At 52.4% G+C, this 26,641-nt stretch overlaps 1 protein-coding gene across 3 annotated transcripts in view; it reads right to left on the reverse strand.

Moving 5' to 3' along the window:
• The window catches only part of AP2B1 (adaptor related protein complex 2 subunit beta 1), a 99,666-nt gene that overhangs the window by 22,198 nt on the left and 50,827 nt on the right, over window positions 1-26,641 (reverse strand). For 2 of the 3 annotated variants that reach the window (XM_084822987.1, XM_084822988.1), the window contains 5 exons: window positions 24,688-24,880; window positions 12,781-12,822; window positions 9,855-10,001; window positions 8,244-8,389; window positions 7,389-7,518 (listed from right to left, as the gene is read on the reverse strand). In XM_084822987.1, coding sequence (XP_084679113.1) covers window positions 7,389-7,518; window positions 8,244-8,389; window positions 9,855-10,001; window positions 12,781-12,822; window positions 24,688-24,880 — 658 coding nt within the window. The remainder of the gene's footprint in view (window positions 1-7,388; window positions 7,519-8,243; window positions 8,390-9,854; window positions 10,002-12,780; window positions 12,823-24,687; window positions 24,881-26,641) is intronic. The other variant, XM_084822989.1, reaches the window with a different exon arrangement.

Consider the following 26,641-nt stretch of genomic DNA (forward strand, 5'->3'; position numbering starts at 1 on the left):
AAATTTCCTGACTGCTAGAGCAATACGACAATGGAACCCATTCCCTAGGAAGGCGGTGGGCTCTCCCACCCTGGAGGCATTCGAGATGAGGCTGGACAGCCACCTGTCAGGGATGCTCTGACTTGCATTCCTGCACTGAGCAGGGGGTTGGACTCGATGGCCTTGTAGGCCCCTTCCAGCCCTACTCTTCTATGAGTCTATGACCATCTCAGTAGCAAACACTAACCTTTTATTGTGTAATTTTTAGTGCGGGGGGGATGAAAAGTTAACATCCTAACAGTACAATCCTACACATGCCTACTCAGAACTCCACTGAGTCCAACAGGGCTTACTCCCTGGTAAGTGGGTGTAGGACTGCAGCCTAATTTTAGCACAGCCACAGAGCTGTGTGTGTATACACATGGAATTGCTCTTCCACCTGAAAATAAAAGTTAATTACAATTCTGAAACGGAATACAATACCAGTCAATTAGGGCAATCATTAAGTTACCAATTAATTTTGATAATAGCTTTTCATTCGCTCTCTGGCTGGGTTAAAAAGTTTCCCTAGAGGTTGGTTAGACAAACTATAGGGCTGCAGAGCTTTGAAAAGCATCCCTGGATTTGCCCAGTGGCCTGCAGGGTCTAAAGAAATCCACTTGGGACTTTTCCTTTTACTCAGCCATCTGTTGGGGATGCTCTGACTTGGACTCCTCCATTGAGCAGGGGGCTGGACTCGAGGGTCTTATAGGCCTCTTCCAACCCTACTATTCTATGATCAGTGTTAAAATCTTTCAGAGGGCAGCTGTGTTAGTCTGTTGCAGCAAAAGCCAAAAACACTGATCCTGTTCGCACGTGACAACAACCCAGGGTTGTTGAGCCATGGGCTGTTAACCTGTAATCTATCCATGGCTTGTTGACTTAACCCACAAATTAGCTGCCAGACAATTGAGCACATTGTGGGTTGTCTTTCCAATTCATGGGTTGTTTTGTTCCGCCCCCCTTGCTGGCTCCAAGCACATATTTTGGGAGCCTTTGTGACACCAGAGAGCCACCTCTGTCGCCTCATGAAACAAGCCACGCACGACCCATGAGTCTGGATTCGGACGTAATAACAGCCCATGGTTGGAACAACCCCAAGAGAAATGTGCGCGAATGTCACATTCAGTCGCTGCTTGATTTGTGCAAGTTTCCTGTTTGCAAAGAGCGAGCGGCGATCGCAAACAGGAACCAGGCGTGAGACGGGCGGAGAGACGATGTTCGGAGAATCCTGGTGACCTCGGACACGGCTCGTTTGCCCCTGCCTCATCTTTCCCCCTCCCCGGACCCTTTCAATGAGAGAACCGGGGATGGGACGGGGACCTTTGGCACACAAAGTTGGGCTCCAGTGCTGCGCCAGGGTGCTGCCCCACAGCAGCCATTCAGTGGCCCGGGAGTATTATTCAAGGGGCGCTGTAGAGTTGGGGCTACGCCTGCCCCCAGTGCCTCCAGCTCGGTGGGGGAGAACAGGCCTTGCCTCTTCCTCACCACAGCTCCGCTCCTTTGCTCCATAGCAAAGGAAGCCCCTGACAGCCATGGCTATCCATTTGTCTGGATCAGGGGTCCCCGATGGGGCCCTCCAATGGTGCCCGCAAAAGGGCACCCATCGTGGCACCCACAAAACTTTTTTCAATCCCCTTTTTTAATGTACGTACATGGATTTGTATATATCCATAGCAATGAAGGCATATGAAATACCTATATATGAACACACAACTTTCTAGCAATTATACACAACCCTGCTATTTCTCCACTTGATCCCTTTGAGAGTGATTTCTCTCCCTTCCCCATCCCTAGCCTTGCTCCTTCTCTCCCACTCACCCCTTTATTGTGCTGTTTCTCTCGACTCCCAGCCTTTAGCTCTGCTATTTCTCTCCCCCACCTCTTTTGACTAGCCAGGCCCTCATGGTAGCCATCATGTGACTAGCCGCAGCCACCAGGGGAGCCGTTTTCTGGTGGCGCCCACAAGTTTCTCAAATTCCCGTATGCGTCCAGGAGTCCAAAAAGGTCAGGGACCCCTAGTCTAGACAGACCTGCCCTGGGATCCACTTCTGGGACACTCTTGAGCGTGACAAAGGTCCCAGGGACCTGGTGTTTTATATATTGCATGTACGCATCAGCCTTCCCTAACCTGGTTCCCTCTAAATGTTTGGGACTACAACTCCCAGCATTCCTGACCACTGGCCATGCTGGCTGGGGCTGATGGGAGTCAAAGTCCAAAACCCAGGGGGGCACCAGGTTGGAGAAGTCTGGTAAGTATGTGAGTGCACACGTTACAGTGAAATGTCTGAAATTTTGGTAAGCATCCATGTCTGCATGTGAACCCAAGAAGAATTTGGAAATGTTAAATATATACAAATGCGTGTGCGTTTCCCAATTTTCCAAATATAAAGCAAGGGATGCTGGCAAATCACATTTAGGTGACCAACAACATTTACTGGTTGTCAGACATCCACAAGGTTGCTTGCACTGAAATGCTGACAGTTGCCAGGTTTTGAACATGCACCGCTGACAACCACGTGAATTTCACCAGAGCTGGGCTCCAACCAATTCTTTTGACCTGGGGAATATTGGCACTCAGATCTCGCTGCATCCACAGGACTGTCCTCACTGTAGGTGAGCATCAGTGCGCTAAGCGCACAGTTCTGTGCCCGGAGGAGCTCGCACGCAAGAAGCCAAGCGCGCTGAGCTGGAGGGATGGTTGTGAACACGCGTTCAGCAAGCCAGTCCTGGCTTTGCAAGGCATGAGCTCTGGAAGCACAGCCGGGAGCCTCGATGCTCCGTTGCCAGCCAAAGGCGCTGTGGTGGGCGTCTGCCTCAACTGGCAACCAGCAGCGCTGTATTTCCTGCCATGGATGAGCACAAGCCGTGCAAAACGGTGCTTCAACTTTGTAAAAAAAAGCAAAGCGGAGGGAAAAAGCGGCTGCCCTTCCAACTCTCTGGAAACATCACTCGGGGCTTGTCTGGAATCAATCAGCGCGGCCCATCAATTCGTTTCTGCTGTGAGCACGGCGCTTGGCATTCTCCAGGTCTCGGCCAAAGCACCAGGCAAAACATTCCCCCTGGGGCAGAGCTGGGCCCATGACTCTGAGGTGCCGGCCCTCTCCTTAAATCCTCGTACCGGCTAAATGGATGCAGGCAGAGAAAGTGCAAAGGGAAACGGAACTATCTGGCTGACCGCCGAGCCTTTCGAACTGTGACGCGACTCCTGCCGCCCGCTGATCCTTGGCTCGCGGACCTGGAAGCTCCTTGGCCAGCTTTGCTCTCCCTACCAGCAGTGCCTGCCTGGCCACTCTCTGTTGGAGCCATCTCCTCCCCTCAGCCTCCGCCTACTCCACTCAGGCTTTCCCCTCAGGGCCCTGCTCCGCTGCCCATGCACTACCTGGACACTCCCCCAGTCTTCTCCTCCCCAGGGGGGAAGAACCTCGGGCACCCAGGATACTTTTGGCCTGCCTCGGGTTCCAGTCCTCCAGGGATCCCTAGATGGCACCACCCCTTCCCTTCGTCCTGCGCCCTTCTCCATCTGCTGATCGTTTGGTGGTCCCCCCCGCCCCATTCTAAAAGGTTGAAATGCCTCTCCCAAGGCTTCGTTACTGGCACTAAGACGCTTACACTAAAATATGCTGGGGGGGGGGGGTGTTGTATCTTTGGCCCCGTCCACCACTGGAATGCGGCCCCCAAGAGCTTCTCTGAAATGGCATTTGGCCCTCAGTCTGAAAAAGGCTCTGCACCCCTGTTCTATCCCGTCAGTATGGCCCACTGCCCCTCCATCCTCACTGCCCCAGCCTCCCAGTTGGCCCTGCTTGCCAATGAGACATCATTCCTCCTGGTTCCACGCAAAGTTTCTCTGCCCCAGGTGAAGAAACCTGCGTTGCCGTTGCGGGAGGCTGAATCTCAGCAGGCACTACTGAGCCCCGTGCTCGCTGCACCGCAAGATCTGTGCCGTCCTGCCAGTTGTTGCCAGCCCCAAAGCCGAATCCCTGCGTGTGCCACACGCCTGGGCCCAAGCTGAAACCCTGCAGCGCTTGAGCGCAAGCCAAGCGCCAGGTGGCCTGGAAGTGGCTGCGCAAGTCACATGAAGAAAATGTTCCCAAGGAGGCAGCGCTGGTGAAAATCAACACAAGCTGAGTCAGAGGCTCAATCAAGACGCTCTTGAGATGACTGCACGCCACCAGCCGCTCTCCGCTAATAGGGATGCAAACAGGGCAGATTGTACAACCTTTTTTTTTTTTTAAGGCCCCACAGTCAATGGCGAACCGACTTTAGAAGGTCGGCTCGCCATTGACTGTGGGGCCGTAAAAAAACAAAGGTGGTACAATCTGCCCTGCTTGCGTTCCTGTTAGCAGAGAGCGGCTGGTGGCGTGCGATCTCTGCTGCTGAGAAGGAGCCCTTGTGAACACACGGCTGGATTGAGAGGTGCTTCGCGGGAGGCCTCCTGGAGACTGCTTGGTTCATCCCGCTTGATTGTATCAGCCCAGCTTTCCCCAACATGGCGCCCTCCTGATGTTTTGGACTACAACTTCCATCAGCCCCAGCCAGTATGGCCAATGGTCAGGAATGCTGGGGGTTGCCATCCCAAACATCAGGCAGGAAAATCGTCAGCCACGATGGTGCGACTTTTGCACCATCACTCCTACGTCCCAGGTCACAAGGGCTGTCCTGTGATACTACAGGCACAGGGGAGGGGGGGGAGCAAAAAGGCAAAGAAAACACAAGGATGCAAGATATGAAGCTCAGTTTTAAAATACCGACGTTCTTCTCTTTTCGGCACATGTTAATACTCCGCAAGCCGAGTCCGTTACATGCTGAGCGACAAGCACAAGCTGCTCTTTCAATGGTAAAAGGGAAATGATAAAAGAGAAACACAGGAACATGGAGATCCCCCGCCATGAAGGGATTCGTTGGCAGCTCCGGCGAGAAAGGACAGTTCTGAAATCTTTGCTAGAGAGCAACTGCTTCCGTCAGAAGGGCCTGATGGTTCCAGGGGCCAGGTCTGCTGCGGCGCGGCCATGTCAACAGAGCCATGGCCGCAGAGGGGGAGAATCCCCCCCTAACCTCCATGCATGGACTACCAGATCTCCACCGTGAGGGGCGAGGGCCCCCCTCTGCACAACAACCAGAAAATCACCAAACACTTGGGGGCAGGGCCAGGGAAGGGGTGGGGCGGGGCTACCCAGGGAGCCCTGGCAGACCAGATTGGTACCTCAGGCGGGCCAGTCTTAGCCCACAGGCTTGAGGTTCCCCACCCTTGTCCTGAGGTGTCGGGCCATTCGTCTGCAGACACTGCCCCCAGGCGTATGCGCCCGGGTTAATAACCAGCAGCTCGTGCCAGGCAACTGGGCTTTGCAACTGGTACTCAGAGGCAGACAGTGGCTTGGTTCACATGTAATGACAACCAAGAATACAGGTTGTCGTTGAATCGTGTGAACCCTGCACTGTGGTTTAACTATGGGTTGTTAACCACAAACAACCCAGGAAGAGAACCCATAGTTTGTTGCTGGGTTGTGAACCCTGGGTTGTTTGTGATTAACAATCCATAGTTAAACCAATGACAACCCATGATTCAACAACAACCCACGATTGGACAACAACCACACTCTGGGTTCTTGTTACCTGCAAACCAGGTTAGTCTGACCTTCAAAGGCTTTTATAGCTGCCTTTGGACCTGTCAGGATATTTTCGGCTCCCCCCCTCTCCCCCCACCACGTGAAGAAGCATCTAAAGCTGCCTCTCTCATTTTTTTTAAATATACATACATAAAATTGTATACATCCATAGCAATGAATACATATGATATGCACATATATGAAAATACAGCTTTCCAGCAGTTACACACAGGCATCAACGAAAGCTGCCTCTCTCTTGTTCAGGGTACCCACCTGAAGCACCCAGAGTCAAGGCAGCGGCCTGCCGGAAGGTTCATTAATAAACCATAAAGCGCAGAACAGAGGGCTTCCAGATGGTGCCTTACATGGTTAATAAACTCGACTGCTTGCATACAACGCGGGGATTCTCAGGGGGTCGGTTTGCCTGAACATCTGGAATCAAAACCATGGTTTGGGTGCAAACTATGATCAACACAACCATGGTTTGGCATTCTGTCCAAACCAACCTGGAATGTCTAATCCTCATTTAAAGCCATCTCATCCAGTGATGTGGGGTAGAAGATTTTCCAGAATGGAACGTTTTCCAGGGCTAAATTTTTACATGGAACATTTTCCATTTCATAAGTTCATTAACAACAATGAACGGATGCCAACTGCAAATACCAGGGAAGCTTGGCAGTTTCAAAGTTGTAATTAATGTTTTTCAGGTGATTATCCCTGGCAAGTATGTGAGAGAATATATATATATGACATTAAAATACATCTATGCCTCAGTGTGAAATGGAACTAAGTGGTGACAGTGAAACTGAAGTGGAAGAGAGTTGAACTCTGTTGAAACAGATGAGGCTTGTCAGCATATCACGCACAGTTTGGGGTTCTTAGGTTTCTAAAATTTATTAGTGTGCCAACTGTTTCCAGGACCTTTGTCTTTTCCTTAAATTTAAACAATGCAAGGAAGTACGTGCCATTAATAAACCATACATTTATTTTATTTATTCATAGATTGAAGACAACACTTCAATCCCATTCAGTGTGCTTTAAACTGTCCCTGTCAAATATTTTAGATAAAATACTTGTGATGTGTCGGGACAAAAAATAACATGGGCCCCTTTTAATTTTTTTTTAGCTTTGCTGTTTATTAAGTACCAGTAACGCAAACGTGCTAAATCAGATCACTCTCTAGGGCAGATGCTGCTGGACTACAGTTCCCATCATGTCTCACCATTGGCCATGCTGGCTAGGGCTGATGGGAGTTGCAGTCCACCAGCATCTGCTCTGCTCTAGGGCATCAGAAAATGTTCTGATGCAATCTGAAAATTCTGTGATGCAAATTAGCTTGTGCAAATTAGCCGAATTTGCATAAGAGTCTCCCCTGACCCTGGCCCCGGAAAACCTTCCCATTCAAAATTTTCTGGAAAAGCCACAACACTAATCTAGCAATCATTGCCATGTTGTAGCAGTGAAATGCATAGGGTAATTGCATGAGGTGTGTAGAATTCCTCTCTTTTGTCTGTCTGTCCTGAATCTTCTTGCCAAACAATTTCACCACAGAACCCCGGGGTTTCAGGAGAGAGGGGGAGGGAAAAAATGCTCTCTCCACGCCACGTTTTGAAGAGAGGGATGCACCAAAGAGCTTGAAGACTTAGCCGTGCTTGCTCCCCCTACCCTCAGCAATCCTCCTGCATTACCAAAATGCAAACCCAAAATATGTCCTTCCTCCTGTCTCTTCCCATGCATCCACCCGCTACATCGCAGGGTTCATACCTGGAGGTTGTTCAGCGGTTCCATTTTCATGACCGGGCCCAGGGTGTTCAGAGGAAGAGACACGTCAATGCTCTGGTTTGGCATCAGGGGTGTGTGGATGGCCAGGGCAGTGCTGGGAATGACCCCAAAGCTGTAGGAGTGGGGAGAAAATGAACGGCTCAGCAAAGAAACCTGGCTTTCATTTTAACAGCAACAGCAACAACAAAAAGAACGCAAGAAGCCCCTTTCTGGACCACAGCAATGAGGGCCTGTCACAGGAATGGATAAATCTGTCTGTTTCGCTTTCTCCCACATTCGAATTCTTCTCATCTCAAGTTCTCCCCGTCCCAGTTGCAGGGAAATTTGCAAACGCTGGTAAATTCTGAATGAAAGGCAAACCAAACCCACTCTCTCCTATCTCTACCATCTAGTTCCAGTATTCTGTTGTCAACCATGGCCAGCTGAGAAGCTCATAGGAAGTAGATCAGAATCTCCACCTGCTCAAACTGCAGGTTATGCAAGGGTTGTTTAACCCTCAAATAATCCACGGTGGCCAGGTTTGCACAACACGGCAACCCGCCAATCGGGGGTTGCCTATTCAAAATGGCGCCCAGCACGCACCATGGCTCATCGGGGTTAAAAAACCCACGGTAAGCCTGGCGCGTGGTGCAAAACGGGTCACTATCATCACATATAATCTTATATAATGGCAATATAACGGTAAGATTTTGTCCTGAAAGGCAGGATAATATATAAATAATAAAATATAAACAGAGGAAAAGAGAGAGAGAGATACACACCTAAATCCTTCTATGAACCCAGAAAACGATTAATCTGAATGTGAAAAGCAGCGGCGTGACCTGGGTGATGCCATACCTGTTCTTGTTGAACTGAATGGCAAAGTCGCTCATATGCTGCAGAGCCTTGTTGGTGAAGCACATGTCCATGTAGATGTGACCCTGTCTATGGCTGAAGGTGCCAGAAATCTCCAGCCCTTTGGCTTTCACGGCTGGCAGCCAGACCTGCAAGATGATCAAGAAATGGTGCTCAGCACCAAGCAACTCGCAGAAGCCCAAAGCAACCCCAGCGATCTTTTCCCAGTGGCCCCCTGGGACAAAAATTGAACCACATGGAAAAGCGGAAAATGGGGCTTCTTTATTTATCCATTGAAGTCACAATCCTATGCATGTTTGCAGGGAAAAAAGGCCTACCACTTCCAGCATGGCTGGATGGCTGGGGCATGCTGGGAGTTGTAGGCCTTTTTCCTGTCTAAACATGCATAGGATTGTGCCCTAAGATATTTATATCCTGCTTTTCCATTTCAAATGGTGCCAGAAGCGGCTAACATCAGCAACGTGTTTTTTTAAAAAATAAACATGATTAAAACATAGACACCCCACCCACCCCCAAAACCCCAAAAGGTAAAAATCTGCAGTCACAGGACAGCCAGGCGTAAAAAGTTCAAAACACTGGCCAGGCCAAATTCTTGTTGTAACAGAAAGGTTTTTAGAAAGGCAACAGAATGCCAGTAAGAATCATCAAACGGATTTCTTGGAGCAGGGAGTTCCAAAGCCTGGGCACCACCACAGGGAAAGCCCTTTCACATGTTCCTGACTACTGCACAGCAGTATTTTGTACCAGCTGAAATCCATGAATCTTTCTCAAAGGCAGCCCCATGGAGAGTGCACTGCAGTAATCCAACTTCGATGAAACTGACCAGAGGTCCCCAAACTTTTGGGGTCAGGAGGCACATTCGGAATTTTGAAAGCGTGTCATGGGCGCTGCCACGGGGGTCTTGCCTACTCATAAAGCGTCTGCCATGGGGTAGGGGTCTAGACAAAACAAGGCAAAGCGGTGAGACTAAGAGAGAAGTAACTTGCCCAATTCCAAAGCAGAGGTGGGGGGGTCTGAGCTCCAAACTAGAAAACCACTCTGACGAACCCAAATAAAGATGCCGCCGGGGGGGGGGGGGGGGAAGCATGTCACTTTGCAGTGTACTAGCATCCCAGATTTTTTTAAAAAATTGTAATAAAAAAGACCTTAAGACAAAAAATAAAAATCAGGAGGGGTAGGGAGCCAGGCGGGCGCAGACAGAGGTCTCTGTGGGCACACTGGACACCCAGCAACTGAGGCACCCTCTGTGCATCCAGGGATGCGGTCCTCTGACCGTAATTGGGTTCATCCATAATGCACCCAAGGGAGAAGTGTGTAGAAAATACAGCCAGTAGTGGAGGCTGGTGGCTCCGAAGTCAGTGGGGCTGGAAATCCGCTCCAGGTTTCAGTCAGAACTCTAAAGGAGCGATCCAAGGTGAAGAGCACCTTGGATCGCTCCTTTAGAGTTCTGACTGAAACCTGGAGTGGATTCACCACGCCACTGACATCGGAGCCTCCCGCCTCCACGGACAGCGAATTCTGATCGTCCACATCGAACGGACAGGGAACATATTCCAAAGGGGAGATGAGGGGGCCCACGTTCCTCGCACCTACCGATTTAGGAGCCACGAATCCACCGGGCGCCATGCCGATGCCAGAAGAGAGCTCGAAGAGGTCGTTGAGCCCGCTGCTGACCACGGCCGGAGTCGGTGAAGGGGCAAAGGTCGCAGGCACCGATGACGGGATGAAGGTTTGTCCCACCTGTAAGCAGGAGGAGGACACATTTTGAGAGGCTGCGCCGGGCAGAAGGCCATTGACTGAATAAGCCGTGAACTCGGGCAAGGTCTCGAATATCTCAAGGCTCTTGTACAGGCATCGCACTGAACGATCGAGAGCGCAACATGATGCATTTGCATGTCAGTGTGCTCTGCAGGTCGACGCCGGCAATCAATGCTTGTCATCTTTGCTGTGTGATCACCCTTTAAGCCGCCACTAATAACCCTCCGGTCTTCCTGGGTTTGCACGCGCACACACACGCGCGCGTGTTTGCAGTGGGGGGCACTCAAGAGAGCAATGCTGCCCAGGTGAAGCTAACCTTGCACTCTTCAGCACATCCCTAAATAATCCCAGAAATCAAAGGGACGACACAGGTGCAAAAATCCAGGCACCTGATAGCCACGTGCCTACAAAAATGCAACCCTGGTGACCAGAGCCGTCCGAACACAGAGAGTGCTCTTATAGCGAGACGGGCCACTGGTCCATGCAAGAGCTGCCCGTTCTTCAGAAGGGGGCTCCGTTTGCGGGACAGCTCCCCCCTTCGATTCTTCCCCACCTTCGTCTGCTCCCTCAGCCATGCCGGGCTTTCAGTACAGCTCCGTTTATGTGCTCATAAGCCCAGGCGCAAGTGGGCTAAGGGGGAGGAAACCTGGCACAGGCTCAGGCCAAAACACAACAAGAATAGGATCCTTCCTCTCCCAGGGATGCTCAGGTCTCTACTGCTCCGACCTGCCAAAGGGTCTCCTGGGTTAGGAAAAATAAAATAGAAAAAAAATGCGCCCCCAGCGGGGCTCACAAGACTCTCCAGAGTACTGCACGTCCGACAAAAGTGGAGGGGTCCTGCCTCGCATGCCGGGATCCAATATTGGTGGACATTGATCAAATATGTCTTGCAGATGGCCGTCTCTACCGTAGGCAATTGGTATCATATTAGTACAACCACCACTCCAAACACACGGCATCACAGCCTTCCCCAACCTGATGCATAGCTGGCTGGGGGATGCTGGGAGTTCTAGTCCAACACATCTGGAGGGCACCAGGTTGGGTAAGGCTGAAATATCACTGGGATTGCCATGGGTAGAGACCGCTCCAGGGGAGGGTTCTCCATCACAGCTGAGAGCCCAAGTGTAAGAGAACCAACTGCACTGTGGGATGGCCCCCAGGCTCCTCCAAGAGTAGCCCCTTGAGTCAGCCCAGACCACCTCTGCAGAACCCTGACGGCCCCCGGATCCACTCTACCTAGGAGGAACTCTCTACTCAGAGAATGATAAATTACGGGGAACTTTGTCCACAGAGGAGAGGGGTGCGAACTGCCCCATCCCATCACCTCAGGCCACTGACCTCCTCCAGAGGAGACCTGATAGGAGTGCTGTCCCAGCTTGTTCAAAGCCTCTGCAATGTGAGGATCTGGGCTTGAGTGCTGCCCCTTTGAACCCCTTGCAACTTGGCGAGAGGCGGGGTTCTAGAATCATAGAATAGTAGTAAGGTTGGAAGGGACCTACAAGGCCATCGAGTCCGACCCCCTGCTCAAAGCAGGAATCCAAGATCTACTATATCCAACATCTACTATATGTTCTGGTAGACATATCCGTTCCACTTGGAACTATGGAGTCCATCAAGCTCTGGATCAAGCCAGACAAGATTCAGGGAGATCTGGGTTCAAATGCCCAACCTCTCAGGAACAAAGAGGAAGGATGCCCAATGTGGGAGGATCTGGACAGGGAGAACCCAACTCCCTCCCCAAATGCCTCTCGACTGGGCCAGGATCAGCGTTGTTTCTCTTGGAGCTGGGGAATTGACAGAAGAGCCAGTTTCCCCCAGATGCTCCTGCACTTTGCGCTAAGCCTGCGTAACCTTGGCTTTGCATTTTCTTCCAGCCATTGGGGCAACACCGCGGAAACAGACCATAGAATCATAGAAGAGTAGGGTTGGAAAGGGCTTACAAGACCGAGTCCAACCCCCTGCTCAGTGTGGGAACCCAAGTCAAAGCACTGTCCAGCCTCGTCTTGAATGCCTCCAGGGTGGGAGAGCCCACCGCCTCCCTAGGTCATTGGCTCCATTGTCATATTGCTCTAACAGTCAGAGAGTTTCTCCTGATGTTCAGCCGGAATCTGGCTTCCTGTAACTTGAGCCCATTATTCCGTGTCCTGCACTTCAGGATGATTGAGAAGAGATCCTGGCCTTCCTCTCTGGGACAACCTTTCAAGGACTTGAAGAGTGCTTATCCTATCTCCCCTCAGTCCTCTGTTCTCAAGGCTAAACATGCCCAGTTCTTTCCGTCTCTCCTCATAGGGCTTTGTTTCCAGTCCCCTGATCATCTCCATTGCCCTCCTCTGAACCCTCTCCAGCTTGTCTGCATCCTTCTTAAAATGTGGTGCCCAGAACTGGTCACAGTGCTCCAGATGAGGTCTAACCAGTGCCGAGTAGAGGAGAACTAGGACTTCCCGGGATTAGGAAGCTATGCTTATATTAATGCCGCCCAAAACAGCATTGGCCTTTTTTGCAGCCACATCACATCCCCCCCACCCCATGGCATCTCTGGCTAAAAGGGTGCCTGAACTCTTGCCCGCCCTAAGTGACAAGATGAGCAAGCTGATTGGTCCTCTTTGTTTGCCACTCTGGACCGACCCGGACAGCTGGCTGTGTTCGACGAACCTACGGATTAGGGGCACCGCAGCTGCGCAGGCTGGAAAGGGCACCATGGAAGCATAGCTTTATTCACAAAAAAACAGAAGGAAAAAACAAATGAACCGAGGGCACTTACTGCTGGGCTGCCTCCAATTCCCCCGCCAAGGTCACTGCCAAGCTGCAAGAGAGAAAGAGGAGAGAAAGAGAAAAGGAGATTGAGAGAGGTGGGGGTGAGGGCGAGAGAAAGGGAGAGTTCATTTCAGCTAAGCTGTCAGGTGCCAGAAAACAAAGAATGTTCTGGTTCCCGAGAGGCACCATCACTCCACCCATCCCGTCCCTTCGCCAGGAGGGGAACCAGGTGCCCGGAAGGAACTTTGACGCAGTGAGGACAGAGACAGCCACAAGTCTGAAATCCCCCAAAAGTCCACCAGTGGGGTGGGAAGCTGAACCAGGGTGGAAGCAGTATACTACGCCCTGTGTGTGCCCTGACAGTTGGCAGAATCTAGCCGGCCTGCCCTGAATGATGCCCCCACTCCGGAAGGCCACTTGCTCAAGTGACGACGTAAAAAGGCCAAGCGCGTTCGGCCTTGCCCCGACCATTCCCGGGAGGAGCCTGTGTGTGGTTTGGAGCCCACCCACCCCTTTCAGGCAGACAAGACAGTCAACCAGGAGCAAGGGGCGTGCGGTGGGGCAGCAATGCGATTTGTGGCACTCACCACCACGCCTCAGGCGGGCCGGCTTCAGCAGAAATCACTTGCTGCGGCCGGCTGGCCCACTTACTCACTTGCCCACAGCCCAGTCTCCACCATGGCGAAAGCAAGGAGCAAACGCGCAACAGAAAAGGGGCCCCATGGGTGCTCTAGTGCCAGAGAGCCCCCCCGCCCCATATGAGCTAGGCCTGGCCTAACTTGCAGACACTGCCATCCTAAAATGCCTCAGTGATAGTGTCACCTCCACAGTGGCATGCAGGGTGGTGGCGGTGGTCCCAGAGCCCATCACAGATTCACCTGGCCCTTCCAAGCCTTTTCAAAGAGATCAGCCCCGCACGGCTGACCCTGACAGCTCCGGATGGTAAACAGTTTTGTTGTTTTTTAAAGCTTCACACACTTATGTTTGCTGGGAAGCCGAACCGTGGCACAGGGGCTGGTGACTGTAAACAGAAGGGGACTAGTGAAGACTTTTCCCCAAAGGATGAGAGAAAGAATAAGGAAAATTGACCCCTTTTTCGCGAAAGGGGGAAGGCTTTGACAACGGATTACGGTGATGTGAAAAACACTCCCCACAGCCCGGCAACACAGTAATAACCTGCCCATTTCATACTTGACAGTAGTAAGAGAAAAGGTGTGTTTGTATGTTAATTTTAAAGTTTGTCGTCCTTAAGGCTGATGCCTGGTTACATCTCAAAACCCAGTTAAGCAGGGTTGTCGGTTGGTAGGGGATAAACACAGGTTCCTGTTTACCCCCGATAGTCAGAATGGTTTTAAAACAACAACACTAAATACACACACTAGCTTCATCTGCCCAATTCATTCACGTCACAGAATCGGAGGTGTCGAACTGGGGTTATTTTCCCCAATGAGAACTTACATCGGTTCAGCAGGAGCAACTCAACACTTCCAACTACGATTCTGGAGCATGACGAAAGTTACAAAGGCTGATTAAGGCTACAATCCAGAAAGCCTACAGGGGAGAAGCCGGGGATCAAACTTGGGACCTTTGCGTGCAAAGGAGATGCTCTACCACTAAGCCACAGCCTCTCAGGACTACACCAAGGTGGGCCTGTGAAGTGGTTTAGCATGGAAACTAATACACTGAAACTCAATCCAGACAAGATTGAGATGCTGCTAGTGGGTGGCTCTTCTGACTGGATGGAGGGTGCAAAACGTCTTCTGGATGGGGTTGCCCTCCCCCTGAAGGAGCAGGTCCATAGCTTGGGGTCCTCCAGGAGCCAGCTTTGTCACTTGAGGCTGAGGTGGCCTCAGCGGCACGGAGCGCCTTCGTCCAACTTTGGTTGGTGGCCCAGCTATGCCTCTGTCTGGACAGGGATAGCCTGGCTTCAGTTGTCCATGCTCTGGTAACCTCCAAGTTAGACTACTGCAATGCACTCTACGGGGGGCTGCTTTTGAAGACAGTTCAGAAGCTGCAGCTTGTGCAAAATGCGGCGGCCAGATTGATAATGGGGACCAGAAGATCCGAACATATAAGACCAACTCTGGCCCGCTTGCATTGGCTGCCTATATGCTTCCGAGCCCAATTCAAGGTGCTCGTTTTTTAACCTATAAAGCCTTACACGGCTCGGGACCGCATTACCTGACAGAGCACCACTCCTTGCTCGAACATACCCGTACACTACACTCAGCATCCAAGGTGCTCCTCTGGGTGCCTCCTCAGAGGGAGGCTCGGAAGACAGCAACAAAGGAGAGGGCTTTTTCAGTGGTGGCCCCCCAATTGCGGAATGATCTCCTTGATGAAGCCCACCTAGTGCCAACATAGTTATCTTTTCAGCGCCAGGTTTATTTATTTATTAATTGTATTTCTTAAATTTCTTAATCACCCATCTGGCCGGTTACCGGCCACTCTGGGCGATGTACAGCAGTACAATTTAAAACAGTAAAATTACATATTAAACTTTATTTAAAAATACCCTAATCCACCCCAAATGCCTGCCTGAATAACCACGTTTTCAGTGCGTGGCAGAAGCTCATTAAAGAGGGGGCATGGCGGAGTTCCCTAGGGAGGGAGTTCCACAGAGTGGGGGCCACCACAAAGAAGGCCCTCTCCCTCATCCTCACCAGCCTAGCTGTCCTGGCTGATGGGACAGACAGAAGGCCATCTGAGGCTGATCTTGTTGAGCAGCCTGTCTGGTGTTGCAGGAGGTGCTCCTTGAGATAGGCTGGGCCAGAACCATATAGGATTTTAAAGGTCAAAACCAATGCTTTGAATTTGGCCCAGAAAACAACCGCTAGCCAGTACAACTCCTTCAGCACTGGAGTGCTGTGATCATGCCAGCGGCTGCCTTTAATCAGGTGAGCTGCCACGTTCTGCACCAATTGCAGCTTCCGAACCGTCTTCAAGGGTAACCCCACACAGAGCGCATTACAGTAGTCTAGATGAGAGGAGACCAAGGCATGTAGTACTGATGGGAGCAGATGGTCGGGAAGGTAGGGGCGCAGCCGCCGTATCAGATGGAATTGGTACAGCACTGTCCAACTCACAGCTGACACCTGAGCCTCCATGGACAGCTGGGAGTCTAAGATGACCTCCAGGCTGCGGACCTGGCCTTTCAAGGGTAGCCATACCCCATTCAACACCAGGTCAACATCCCCCAGCCTCCTCTCGTCTCCCACCAAAAGTACCTCGGTCTTGTCAGGGTTCAGCTTCAGCTTATTCCACTCCATCCAGCCACTCACCATCTCCAGACATTTGGACATCTAAGGCCAACCTTGGTGAAGATTTGAACGAGAGATAGAGCTGCGTGTCATTCGCATATTGATGACACTGCACCCCAAACCTCCTGATGAAAGCCCCCAGTGGCTTCACATAGATGTTAAATAGCATCGGGGAGAGGATGGAACCCTGTGGCACCTCACAAGTGTGCGGCCACGGGTGCGAAACCTCCTCTCCCAGTGCTACCCTCTGGTACCTGCCGGAGAGGAAGGACCGGAACCACCGCAATACGGTGTCTCCAATGCCCAACCCCTCCAGGTGGGGTCCAGGAGGATACCGTGGTCAACGGTATCAAAAGCCGCTGAGAGGTCGAGGAGAACAAGAAAGGAGCATTCGCCCCTATCTAGAGCCCTCCTCATATCATCCACCAAGGCGACCAAGGCCATTTCTGTCCCATGCCCAGGCCTGAAGCCCGATTGAGATGGATCTAGATAATCAGCTTCTACCAAGCGTGCCTTCAACTGCATCGCCACCACCTGCTCAATCACCTTGCCCCAAATGGCAGATTTGAAACTGGGCAAAAGTTGTTCAGAACTTGGGGATCCAAGGAGGGCTTCTTTAAGAATGGTCTTATCACTGCCTCCTTGAGGGCTGATGGCATCATTCCCTCCTTGAGGGAGGCGTTCACCACCGCCCCGATCCCCTCACCCAATCTCTCTCTGAAGCCCATAATGAGCCAAGGTGGGCAAGGATCAAGTAAGCATGTGGTCGGCCTTACAGGTGAAAGCACCTTGTCCACTTCATCAGAAGGAAGAAGCTGGAACCGATCCCACAAAACCGGTTTGCCACAGACCGCCTCTTGCTCACTAACTGTATCCATGACGCACGGAATAACACTACTGATTTGATCAATTTTATCTGCAAAGTGCCTTGCCAAGGCCTCACAGGAGGCCTCAGAATGCTCCAGCGGTTCCGGAGCAACTGGACTGACCAGGCTCTGGACCACTTGGAACGGCCTCCTGGGACAGCACTCTGCGGATGCAATGGAGGCAGCATAATATTCCTTTTTTGCTCCCTTCACTGCCACATGATAGGCTGAAGATTCAGCTCTAGCCCATGTCCGATCATCTGCGGAGTGAGACTTCTGCCACCGGCACTCTCGCCGTCTCACCTCCTGTTTCAGAGCTCGTAACTGTGGGTTGAACCATGGTGCAGTCCGAGCCCTGTTCAGGGGGAGAGGGCGTTTCGGAGCCACCCAATCTAATGCCCCAGTGATTGCGGCATTCCAGCCACCCACCAGGGTCTCGACCGAGTGGCCGTTGGAGTGCTCCAGAGAATCCCCAAGCACATACAGGAATCCATTCGGATCCATAAGACGCCTGGGGCGGACCATTTTAATGGGTCCTCCACCCCTGCGGAGGGGTAGTAGAACTGAGAAGTCCAACGTCACCAGATAGTGATCTGACCATGACAAGGGGTGGTGGATATACCCCCAACTTCCAGATCACTCCCCGCTTCTCCAGAAACAAACACAAGGTCTAGCGCATGACCGGCTACATGGGTGGGCCCAGTAGGAATAGGGTGCAGCTCCCAGGAAGCCATGGTCTCCATGAAGTCCCAAGGTGCCCCCATGAGGACAGCCTCTGAATGTACATTGACGTCCTCCAACACCAATAAGTTAGGGGACTGCACGCGCACATCAGGGACCACCTCAAGCACCTCGGCCAGGGAGTCAGTTGTGCAGCGGGGTGGGCGGTACACGAGCAGAATCCCCAGACTGCCCTTCGGGCCCAACCTCCAGTACATGCACTCAGCAACCTTGGTCTCCAGAGAGGGGGTCTAGTGAAGACCAAGGACTCCCAGTAGATAACAGCCACTCCCCCTCCCCAATCCCCAGCCCTTGGCTGCTGTGCATGCGAAAAACCGGCTGGGCGCATGGCTGTCAGAGCTGGAGCAGCGGCCTCAGCCAGCCAGGTCTCCGTAATACATGCCAGGTCTGCACCCTCATCCCGGATCATGTCGTGGATGAGGGATGTTTGCTGGGTAACAGACCTGGCATTGCAGAGCAGCAAACGAAGGCCAGAAGGTGGAGTCACGCCTCCCCCAGCCATCCTTTGGCTCTGGACAGGCCCAGAGCAGGGAACAGATACTACACATCTCTCCCTTGTTCCCCTTACCTGGCATGGCATGGCATGGCATGGCCTGCCCCTAGCGCTCCGCCAGTGCCTGATGCCCAGACTGGGTATGTTCTGGCCCCCAACGCTCCCCCCACTGCCTCTGTCAGGTGGACACATGCCCCTTGCTTCCGCCTATCAGGCAGGTGACCCTCCCCTAAAAACACAACAACCCCCCCAAGCCCACCCCCACCAACAGTTAAACAAAAATAAAACAAAACTATACTGATTGACACCCCCCCACACATCCCCTCAATTGGCCCAATATCTTTCCTCCCAGGCACATACTCAGGCCACCAAAAAGCCAGACAAAGGAACAGGGTCCAGGTCCTGAAACACGCACAGCTAGGTGGTCCCTGGCACTTCGAGCAGAAGGCAGCCTTTACGTCTCAAGCCAGGTGGGGGCCCTGCCCTCCCAGGCCAGGTGGAACAGCCGGGCAGAGAAGCAGGGTCCCAGTCCTGCAGGGCTCACAGCTGGGTGGTCTCCCATCATGTGCATCAAGTTAAGACTTTCCTCTTCTCTCAGGCACTAGGCAGCACATGATGCGTTTTTAGTCAGTTTCCTGGATTTGTCTGATGGTTGATTGCTTAACATTCTTTTAGATATATGTTATCCGTGTGTGTGGTGCCTGTTTATGTTTTTATGTAGATGGTTTTGCATTTTGAGTAATATATTTTAATGCTTTTTTAATTTCTGTAAACCCCCAGAGAGCTTCGGCTATTGAGATGTACAGAAATGTAATAAAAATAAATACATAAATAATAGAACAGAATAACACGGCCAATGCCAGTTATGTCCAAACCGTTGCACCAATAAGTTCCTGGCAAGCCAAGAGGCCTGGCGAGGAACGGAGACGCGGGCTCGCTCGCTCTTTCAATCTCAGCAAGCGCTACATTTTCAGAGGATAAAATATCGGTGCACTTAGGCATTATGACTTCCTCTCGCAGAGGCAATCATATTCAACCGCTGCTGCTTTGGGATTTATTGCTGCGTTCCGAGAGCACGCCCAGAACGCATGGCGAAGGCAGCCCTAGCGAAGGGGAGAGAGAGAAGGCTTCCAGGCCCTCCAGGTTCATTTCCAGCTGTGTAAGAGGCAGAGAGATCCCCGGGGCTCTTGGGAGCATCCCCCCGGTGAAATGAGAACGGGGGTGGGGGAGAAGCAGAGCCCCATCAAGCGGTGAGGAAGCTCCTCACAGAGAGTGGCGTCAACACCACTTGTGAATAATTTTACAGAATAGAACCAGATGTTTTTATCTGCTTTCATCAGCTCCTCCGCCAAGATGATCTCGAAAAGAGCCACAGGCTGGGAAGCCAACCTTGAGAGATGCAGATTGAGGCTGCTTGGCTCCCATGCTTGCGCTCTCTCATGCACAGGGAGAGTGTTTCCCCCGCCCCGTGCTCTGTAGGTCTGGATGGAGCGGGGGGGGGGGGAGTTCCAGCAGCCCCAGTCCCCCAACGAGCCCGTTGCCAGGGGCTCCGGGGCAGCCTCCTGCAACCTGGCTAGGCTGGCGGGGGGATTATGGGAATTGCAGTCCAACACACCGGAGGGCACCGGGCTGGAAGGCCCCGGGGCATGAACGGGGACTTAACCAAGTGAGCTTTCCTGGGAGTCCTCCTCAGATCCAGAAAGGAGTCAGGAGCGAGCAACATCCGCCCTGTGATGGGCCAGGCCTGCCACAAGCATTAGGAGCCCGGCCTTCTGGGGCTCCCAGGGCTTGGGCACTTTCTCTCGGGTGCCACCAGCCCTGTTTCCTCTGTGACTGGGAAGACGGTGTCAAGGGCGCCCTCCAGGCTGCAGCACCACCCCGCCCGAGTGCCCAGTCAGCTCACCTCGCCAAAGGCCAATCCTGGCCCCCCAGACCCTACAAAGCTCCAGCATCTGCGCAGCAGAGTACTTGGGGATTGACTTCTTTGTCTGACTACACACATGCCGGGAGGGCTCAGACGTGACACTGTGTGTCTTGCCCCAAGTGCCTCCGCAGGAGGGCGGCATAACACTGCAAAATCCACGTGAATAAATCTTAAATAGATTCAATGCATTTGCACACTTCCTCTTATTCTTCACAATCCCCGCCTCCTCCGAGCCTGGTTTTAACTACTCTGCAGGACTTATCCCTCTTCCGCTAGAGGGAGGTGCTGTCCTGGTGCTGACGGCGATCTTACCCAGAGTGCGGATGGTTTTCCTTCTGGAGATCTTACTCAGCACCTTCCCTTGCCAACTTAAAGATTGCAGCAGGCATCAACCACAGAATTCCAAACCTCAGCCATAAGGGCTAGAAAGTTGTGGTCTTTTAAAGCCAAAGGTGTACAAACCTCCCGTGGGGAAGGCCTGGGGGATGTTTGCACCTCTTTTGCAACTAACAGAGTGAAATTTGCATAAAACAGAGATAGTATGTAGCAACCTTTCTCAACCTGGCGCCCTCCGGTGGTGCTGGACTATGAACCCCATCATCCCCTGGGATGATGGGAATTGTAGTCCAGCACCACTGGAGGGCGCCAGGCTAGGAAAGGTTGGTTGGTATGCAGCCATTTGCATAACTCATCCAGGCTGTAAAAACAAGCTCTTCCCCCCGGCAGAACATTCAAGCTTCTTTTTGTGCAAAGGAGAATATTGCTATTTCCAGCTTCTGAGGCACCCCCCTAGCGTTGCTCTCACAAATGGCTAATGAGGTGGTCACAACTTGCATCTCAAGTGTACTACTTCAGACTGTAGGAAATAGTTAATATATATAATCCCTGCATGTATATCTGAAAAACAAAAAAGACCCAAGCAAGTCAGGACGAAGGCCGGAATAGAACCCTTTCCCCTGCCATGCTAGTTTTCTGCATGCAGGGATATGAAGGGGGTAGCGAACAGAAGAGTACTCAATTATCCGCTGCCATCTGAAGGCTCACGCGTCACGTTTATGATCTCACCTGCTGTTCTGCGACAGACAGGCCTTGGAATCGCCCTCCCTGAGGGGTACGCTACCAGCCTCTGGATGCGGCACAGGGGGAGGTGGTAAGATGGCTGCCTGAGCACGGAGCAGCCGGCCCTTGCCCTGTGAACCAACCCTGCCCGTTCTGATCGGTGTCTCTTAGCGCTGCTCCCGCGGCAGATGCACCACGGCTAAGGAGAGGCCACCCTGAACACTCATTCGAGCAGAGAGCAGAGTCTGCTCTGCATCCCACAGTGTAACTCCAGGCGTCCGCCTTCTCCAGAACGCCTGGCTCTTCGTCTCCAGAGGCGGACAACTCTCCATCGCCAAGATCCTGCGATGGTATGTGAGGGACGTGAAGCATCCAAGTCCCGGCTGAGATGACAGAGAAGCAGGGCGGAGCTCAGCTCCGGTGCTGAGACTGGGGCAGCCGGAAGCTGCTCCGGGAGCGTTAATTCAGCGGCCAACCAGTGACAAATCATTGTCTGAGTGGGGCATCAGGCTGGAGCGACCAGGTGACATTTCAGAACCTAAGCAGCATTGCGTGCGCGATTAGAACCCTGCAGGAGGTGCAGGCTGTGCAACCGGTTTCAACCACTGGGAAATCTTACCTATCATTTAACACATGTACACACACACAAAGTTCCTAGTCCTCATGGCTGCACAAATATGACTGAAAATGCATAGCAGCACTACTCAGATCTCAAATGCCGGAAAAGGGGAGGGGGCTGTTATTGATTTCTGATTTTGATTTTTCTAACATCCCGCTAAGCAAGGAAATGGGACGGGGAGCTGAACACCTCAAACCCGACATAGCAGGATTTTATTTGATTATCTTCTTTCCACACGTCTGCTCCAATGAATCAGGGAGATATCTGTGGTGTGACATAGACACCGTATGCCAGGGTTGCAGGACCCCCAGCCTGCCAGGCTCCCCAGTCCGGCCAGTGGGGCAGCCTGGAGGAATCCCGCCCCCCACAGCCCAAGGGAGTCCCGGCTGTAATCTCTGATCTGAGACCAGAAATAACGGGGCAATTCTGCTGAGTGCTGCCCCCACTCCTATTGGGAGGGGAATCCATGCTGTGTGCAAAATTCTGTGCTCTGAGCTCTGGCCCCTCCCCAAATGCAAACATATGAACCTGACTTCATCTGAGTGGTATCCATGGTGCCTTTCGCCCAATCCTGTCTGCTTCAGCCTCCCCTGACCCCCACTGTCATGTCTGACTGGCAGTAACAGCAGGGACATGGGTGTCAGGGTGTCACTTCACCCTGGGTAATGTCAGTGGCCATGGCCACACCCACTGATGTCATCTGCCCCGCAGAGGACTGGGGAGGGGGAATTTGGCCCCCAACCCAGTTGAGTTCTGCACCCCTGCCTTATGCTCCCTGTTTACAGTCTTGGAGTGTGAACACAAACTCCTCCATTACAGCGCACCGAAGAAAACAAGCTTAGCCTTTCTCATCACCCCCCAAACAAACACACATACACACACGCTGAAGGTCGCCCCCTCCAGTCACGGCAATGTCTGATGTCCCAACGGAAAGGAACAACGAAAACCCTGAAGTCGGGCGGGGGGGGGTTGCTCCACAAAGAAGGACTGTCTGGAAAGGGGAACCCCTCCTTCCCGCGGGAGCTGTCTGGGCTGCAAGCGTGATGTGTTTTTTATTTGTCTTTGAAATGTTCGCAGGGCTGCGAGTTGCCTTGGGTGCTCAGCAAGCAGAACAGGCAAGCAACAAACATTTCAAATAAAACAAATTGTTAAATAAACCGGGAAAAGGGGTGCCATCTTCCCCATCAAGATTGGACCTGCCTTCTGAAGGGCACAGGGTCATTTAAGCTGTTTATTTCTATCAGCCTTCCCCACCATGGTGTCCTCCAGATGTGTTGGACTGCAACGCCCATCATTCACAGCCAGCGTGGAACTTGGCAGCGGAAGCTGGTGGCTCTGATTTCAGTGGGGCTGTGAATCCATTCTGGATTTTAGTCAGAACCAGCTAGAACTCTAAAGGAGCTCTCCAAGGTGCTGAACTCATTTTGGGGATAGGGTTCAGCACTTTGGATGGCTCCTTTAGAGTTCTGGCTGGTTCTGACTAAAACCCAGAATGGATTCACAGCCCCACCGAAATTGGAGCCACCAGCCTCCACTGGAACCTGTCGTTGGACTGCAACTCCCATTGTCCCTGCTGGCTGGGAATGATGGGAGTTGCAGTCCAATGCATCTGGAGGCCGCCAGGCTGGGGGAGACCTGAATTACATCCCGTTTTATTGCCCTAAGAGGGACTCGGAAGTGGCTTACTGAAGATTCTCAAAATAAGAGCGCCCTCGAATCCTGGGAACGTGTGGCCCTCTGGATGTTTCTGGACTGCAACTCCCATCATCCCTCATCCCTCACCCTTGGCTCTGCTGGCAAGTGGCTGATGGTGGTTGCAGTCCAGCAACGCCTGGAGGCCCGCATGCTCCCACGCCCGGAGGACAGGAACAAGAACTACACGCCGTTTCCTGGCCTTGTCCTTCCTTCGGGTCACGCCAGGCTGCAGCTGCCGCCAAAGCCCTCCGAGGCCCAGAAGCAGTCAGGCCGCAACACCCCGGGTGCCAAAGGTGTGGCCAGCTAATACAGGGATGTCACGGCTGCCGCACAAACACAGCAGCGCCATCTCCCTCCTCCTCCTCCATCTCATTCAAGGGTAGGGAACCTCTTTCCTTGCGAGGGCTGGGTTCTATCTCAGAGATGCTCTTGGGGGCCGTCTTCCGGTGGTGGCCAGGCCAAAGACAAATGGGGCAGGGCCAACAGGCCAGCATATTTTAGCTTAAAGTTTGAAACTGCCAGGCCACTTCGATGTTTTAGAATTGGGGTGGGGGTGGGGGGGTGACCATGCCAGAAAACCACCTAATGATCGGCAGTCAGGGGAAAGGGGGCAGCCCTCCGCGGAGGGCCTGACTGAGAGCCCAGGAGGGACGGATCTGGCCCGCAGGTCTGGGGCTCCCGATCCCAGCTCTAGGTGGGAAAACCTAGAAAACACCTAGGTTTTCTTTTTAAAGTGTGACTTTGACTTCTCTGTGTTCCACCTTTCCTACCCTGCGCCTCACCTCATTGGTTGCTGCTTGCAGGGACCAAGGAACAGACAATGACTGGAGAGGAGGAGAAGCAGGGATGCCGATTTCAACGGCAACTGAGCGTTTCCGTTCACGTTTAGTTCCACCCTAAGCAATTTTCTGTCCAATCTGTTTGCAGCTCCCAATGACAGCAGATCCGCCAAAAAATGGGGGGTGGGGGGCACAGAAATCTTCTGACTGACTTGCAACCCCCTGGGCTGAAATGGAGCAGACAGCAGAAACACCACGGCCTTGTATCCTCTCGGCGGTGGTCATCCAGACCCTCACATCTCCCAGCTTCTCTTTAGCACTGAGACAAGGAGGGCAAGCCAGTGGCCTGGATATTTAATGGTACGCGGCTAGGCGAAGCACTGAGCGTGGGGATCTGGGACCAGAGCAACTCGCTGGGACAGCGTGGAGCATCTGAGCCTATCCCTGGGGAAAGCAAAACACCCGACGGCCCACTCACCAGGCTGTCCAGCCCCCCTCCAAGGAGATCCACGGCCCCCATCTGCATGGACGAGACTTGGGGCACATTGACTGGCGGGCCGAGGTCGAGGTTCAAGAGGTCGCCCAGCAGGTCTCCCTGGGACGGGATCACCTGTGGCTGCTCCAGGTTCGGGGCGGTCGTGGCACCCACCGGGCTGTCTCCTGCATCGGTGCTGCAGGGAAAGGGGGGAAGAGGGGAAGCATTAAACTGGGCGCGTTGTCAGGAGAGGCGATGGCACAGGGGACCTCCTGCAAGCTGCTCCGAGCTAACTTCGCTCTGCCTCGGCGTTCCCGCAGGGAAGCAGCTGGCGCGGCATGTGCGCGATGTCGAGTAGCCATAACTCTAAAAGGAACTGAGGATAAAACTGCCAACATCCTACTGCCCCTATACAAATCTGTGGTGCCGCCACACTTGGAATGCTGTGTGCGGTTCTGGTCACCACACCTAAAGAAAGATATTGCAGAGCTGGAAAAGGTGTAGAAAAGGGCAACTTGAAATGATCCAGGGGCTGGAGCATCTCCCTTATGAAGGAAGGTTGCAACAGCTGGGATTGTTGTAACAGCTTGGTTTGGACCAAGTCTGATGAGGGGCTGACTTTGCTGGAGGAGGAGGTGTCTTTATCAGTTCCTGTGGTTCTCAGTGGCATAAGAAGAGCTCTGCTGGATCAGACCAAAGTCCCATTTAGTCCGGCTTTCTATTGCCACAGTGGCCAAACAAAGGCTGCTGGGAAGCCCGCTGGAGCAGCCCCCCTGGGAGGGAAGGTTGCAACAGCTAGGATTGTTCAGCTTGGAAAGAAGGAGGGCAAAGGGAGACATGAGGTCTACAAAATTATGCATGGTGTGGAGAATGTGGATAGGGAGACTTTTTCTCCCTGTCTCATAATACTAGAACCCAACAGGGTCACCCCATGAAGCTGACTGGTGGGAGATTCAGGACAGATCAAAGGAAGGGCTTCTTCACACAGCACAGAGTCAAACTATGGAATTTACTAACAGAGGATGTAGTGATGGCCACCAATTTGGATGGCCTTAAAAGGGGGCTGGACAAACTCCTGGAGTAGAAGGCTACTAGAGAAGGCTACTAGTGGCTACTAGTCACGATGGCTATGTGCTCCCTCCAGGACCAGAGGCAATGAGCCTGTGTACACCAGTTGCTGGGGAACATGGGTGGGAGGGTGCTGTTGAGCTCATGTCCTGCTTGTGGGTTCCCGGTCGACAGCTGGTTGGCTACTGTGTGAACAGAATGGAGGACTAGATGGGCCCTTGGTCTGATCCAGCAGGGCTCTTCTGATGTTCTTATGCAAGTAGCATTCCAGCAGGCTGTACTGAGGGTGGTGAGAGGGGGAAGCGGGACCGTTCCACCAGCCCTGCTGAAAGACATAGTTTTTCTTCCTCTTCCCTCCCCACCCCTTTTTCCTTGTGTGTCGTGTCTTTTCAGATTGTAAGCCTGCAGGCAGGAACTGTTGTGCTTTATTAATTATATGTAAGCCTTCTCGTCTGCGGAGCAGGATAAAAATATTTTAAACAAATAATAGATAAATAAGCAGGCTTTGCTTTGTGTTATTGATTTTAGAATTCCCAGGCTAGCTTTTCATCAAGCAAGCCTCAACCACAAACTCGCGAGGATGGTGGCAAACAACTGTTATCTCTTCCAAGGACGCGCTCGCCGCCTACCCACAGTCTCCGAGGCAGCTTAAACCCCATGTTAAAACAATGCATGAATAAAAAACAAAATAAAGAAGCAGCTAAAATTCAACAATATTCAAAGGAAAAGTGACATGACTAACACGACTAAGTCACATGCAGTTGCATCATGGTATCCTTCCAAAAAGCTCAGGGAGAGCAAAAACTTTGGTGCATAAAGCAAAAGCCCCATCATCGAGGCAGGGCCATTCCACCAGCCCTGCTGAAAGGCCACCCCCAGGAAAGGTCTT

Source organism: Heloderma suspectum, chromosome 16 (assembly GCF_057233095.1).
Source record: "Heloderma suspectum isolate Gila_16-S chromosome 16, 16-S_ref, whole genome shotgun sequence".
Lineage (NCBI taxonomy): Eukaryota > Metazoa > Chordata > Lepidosauria > Squamata > Helodermatidae > Heloderma > Heloderma suspectum.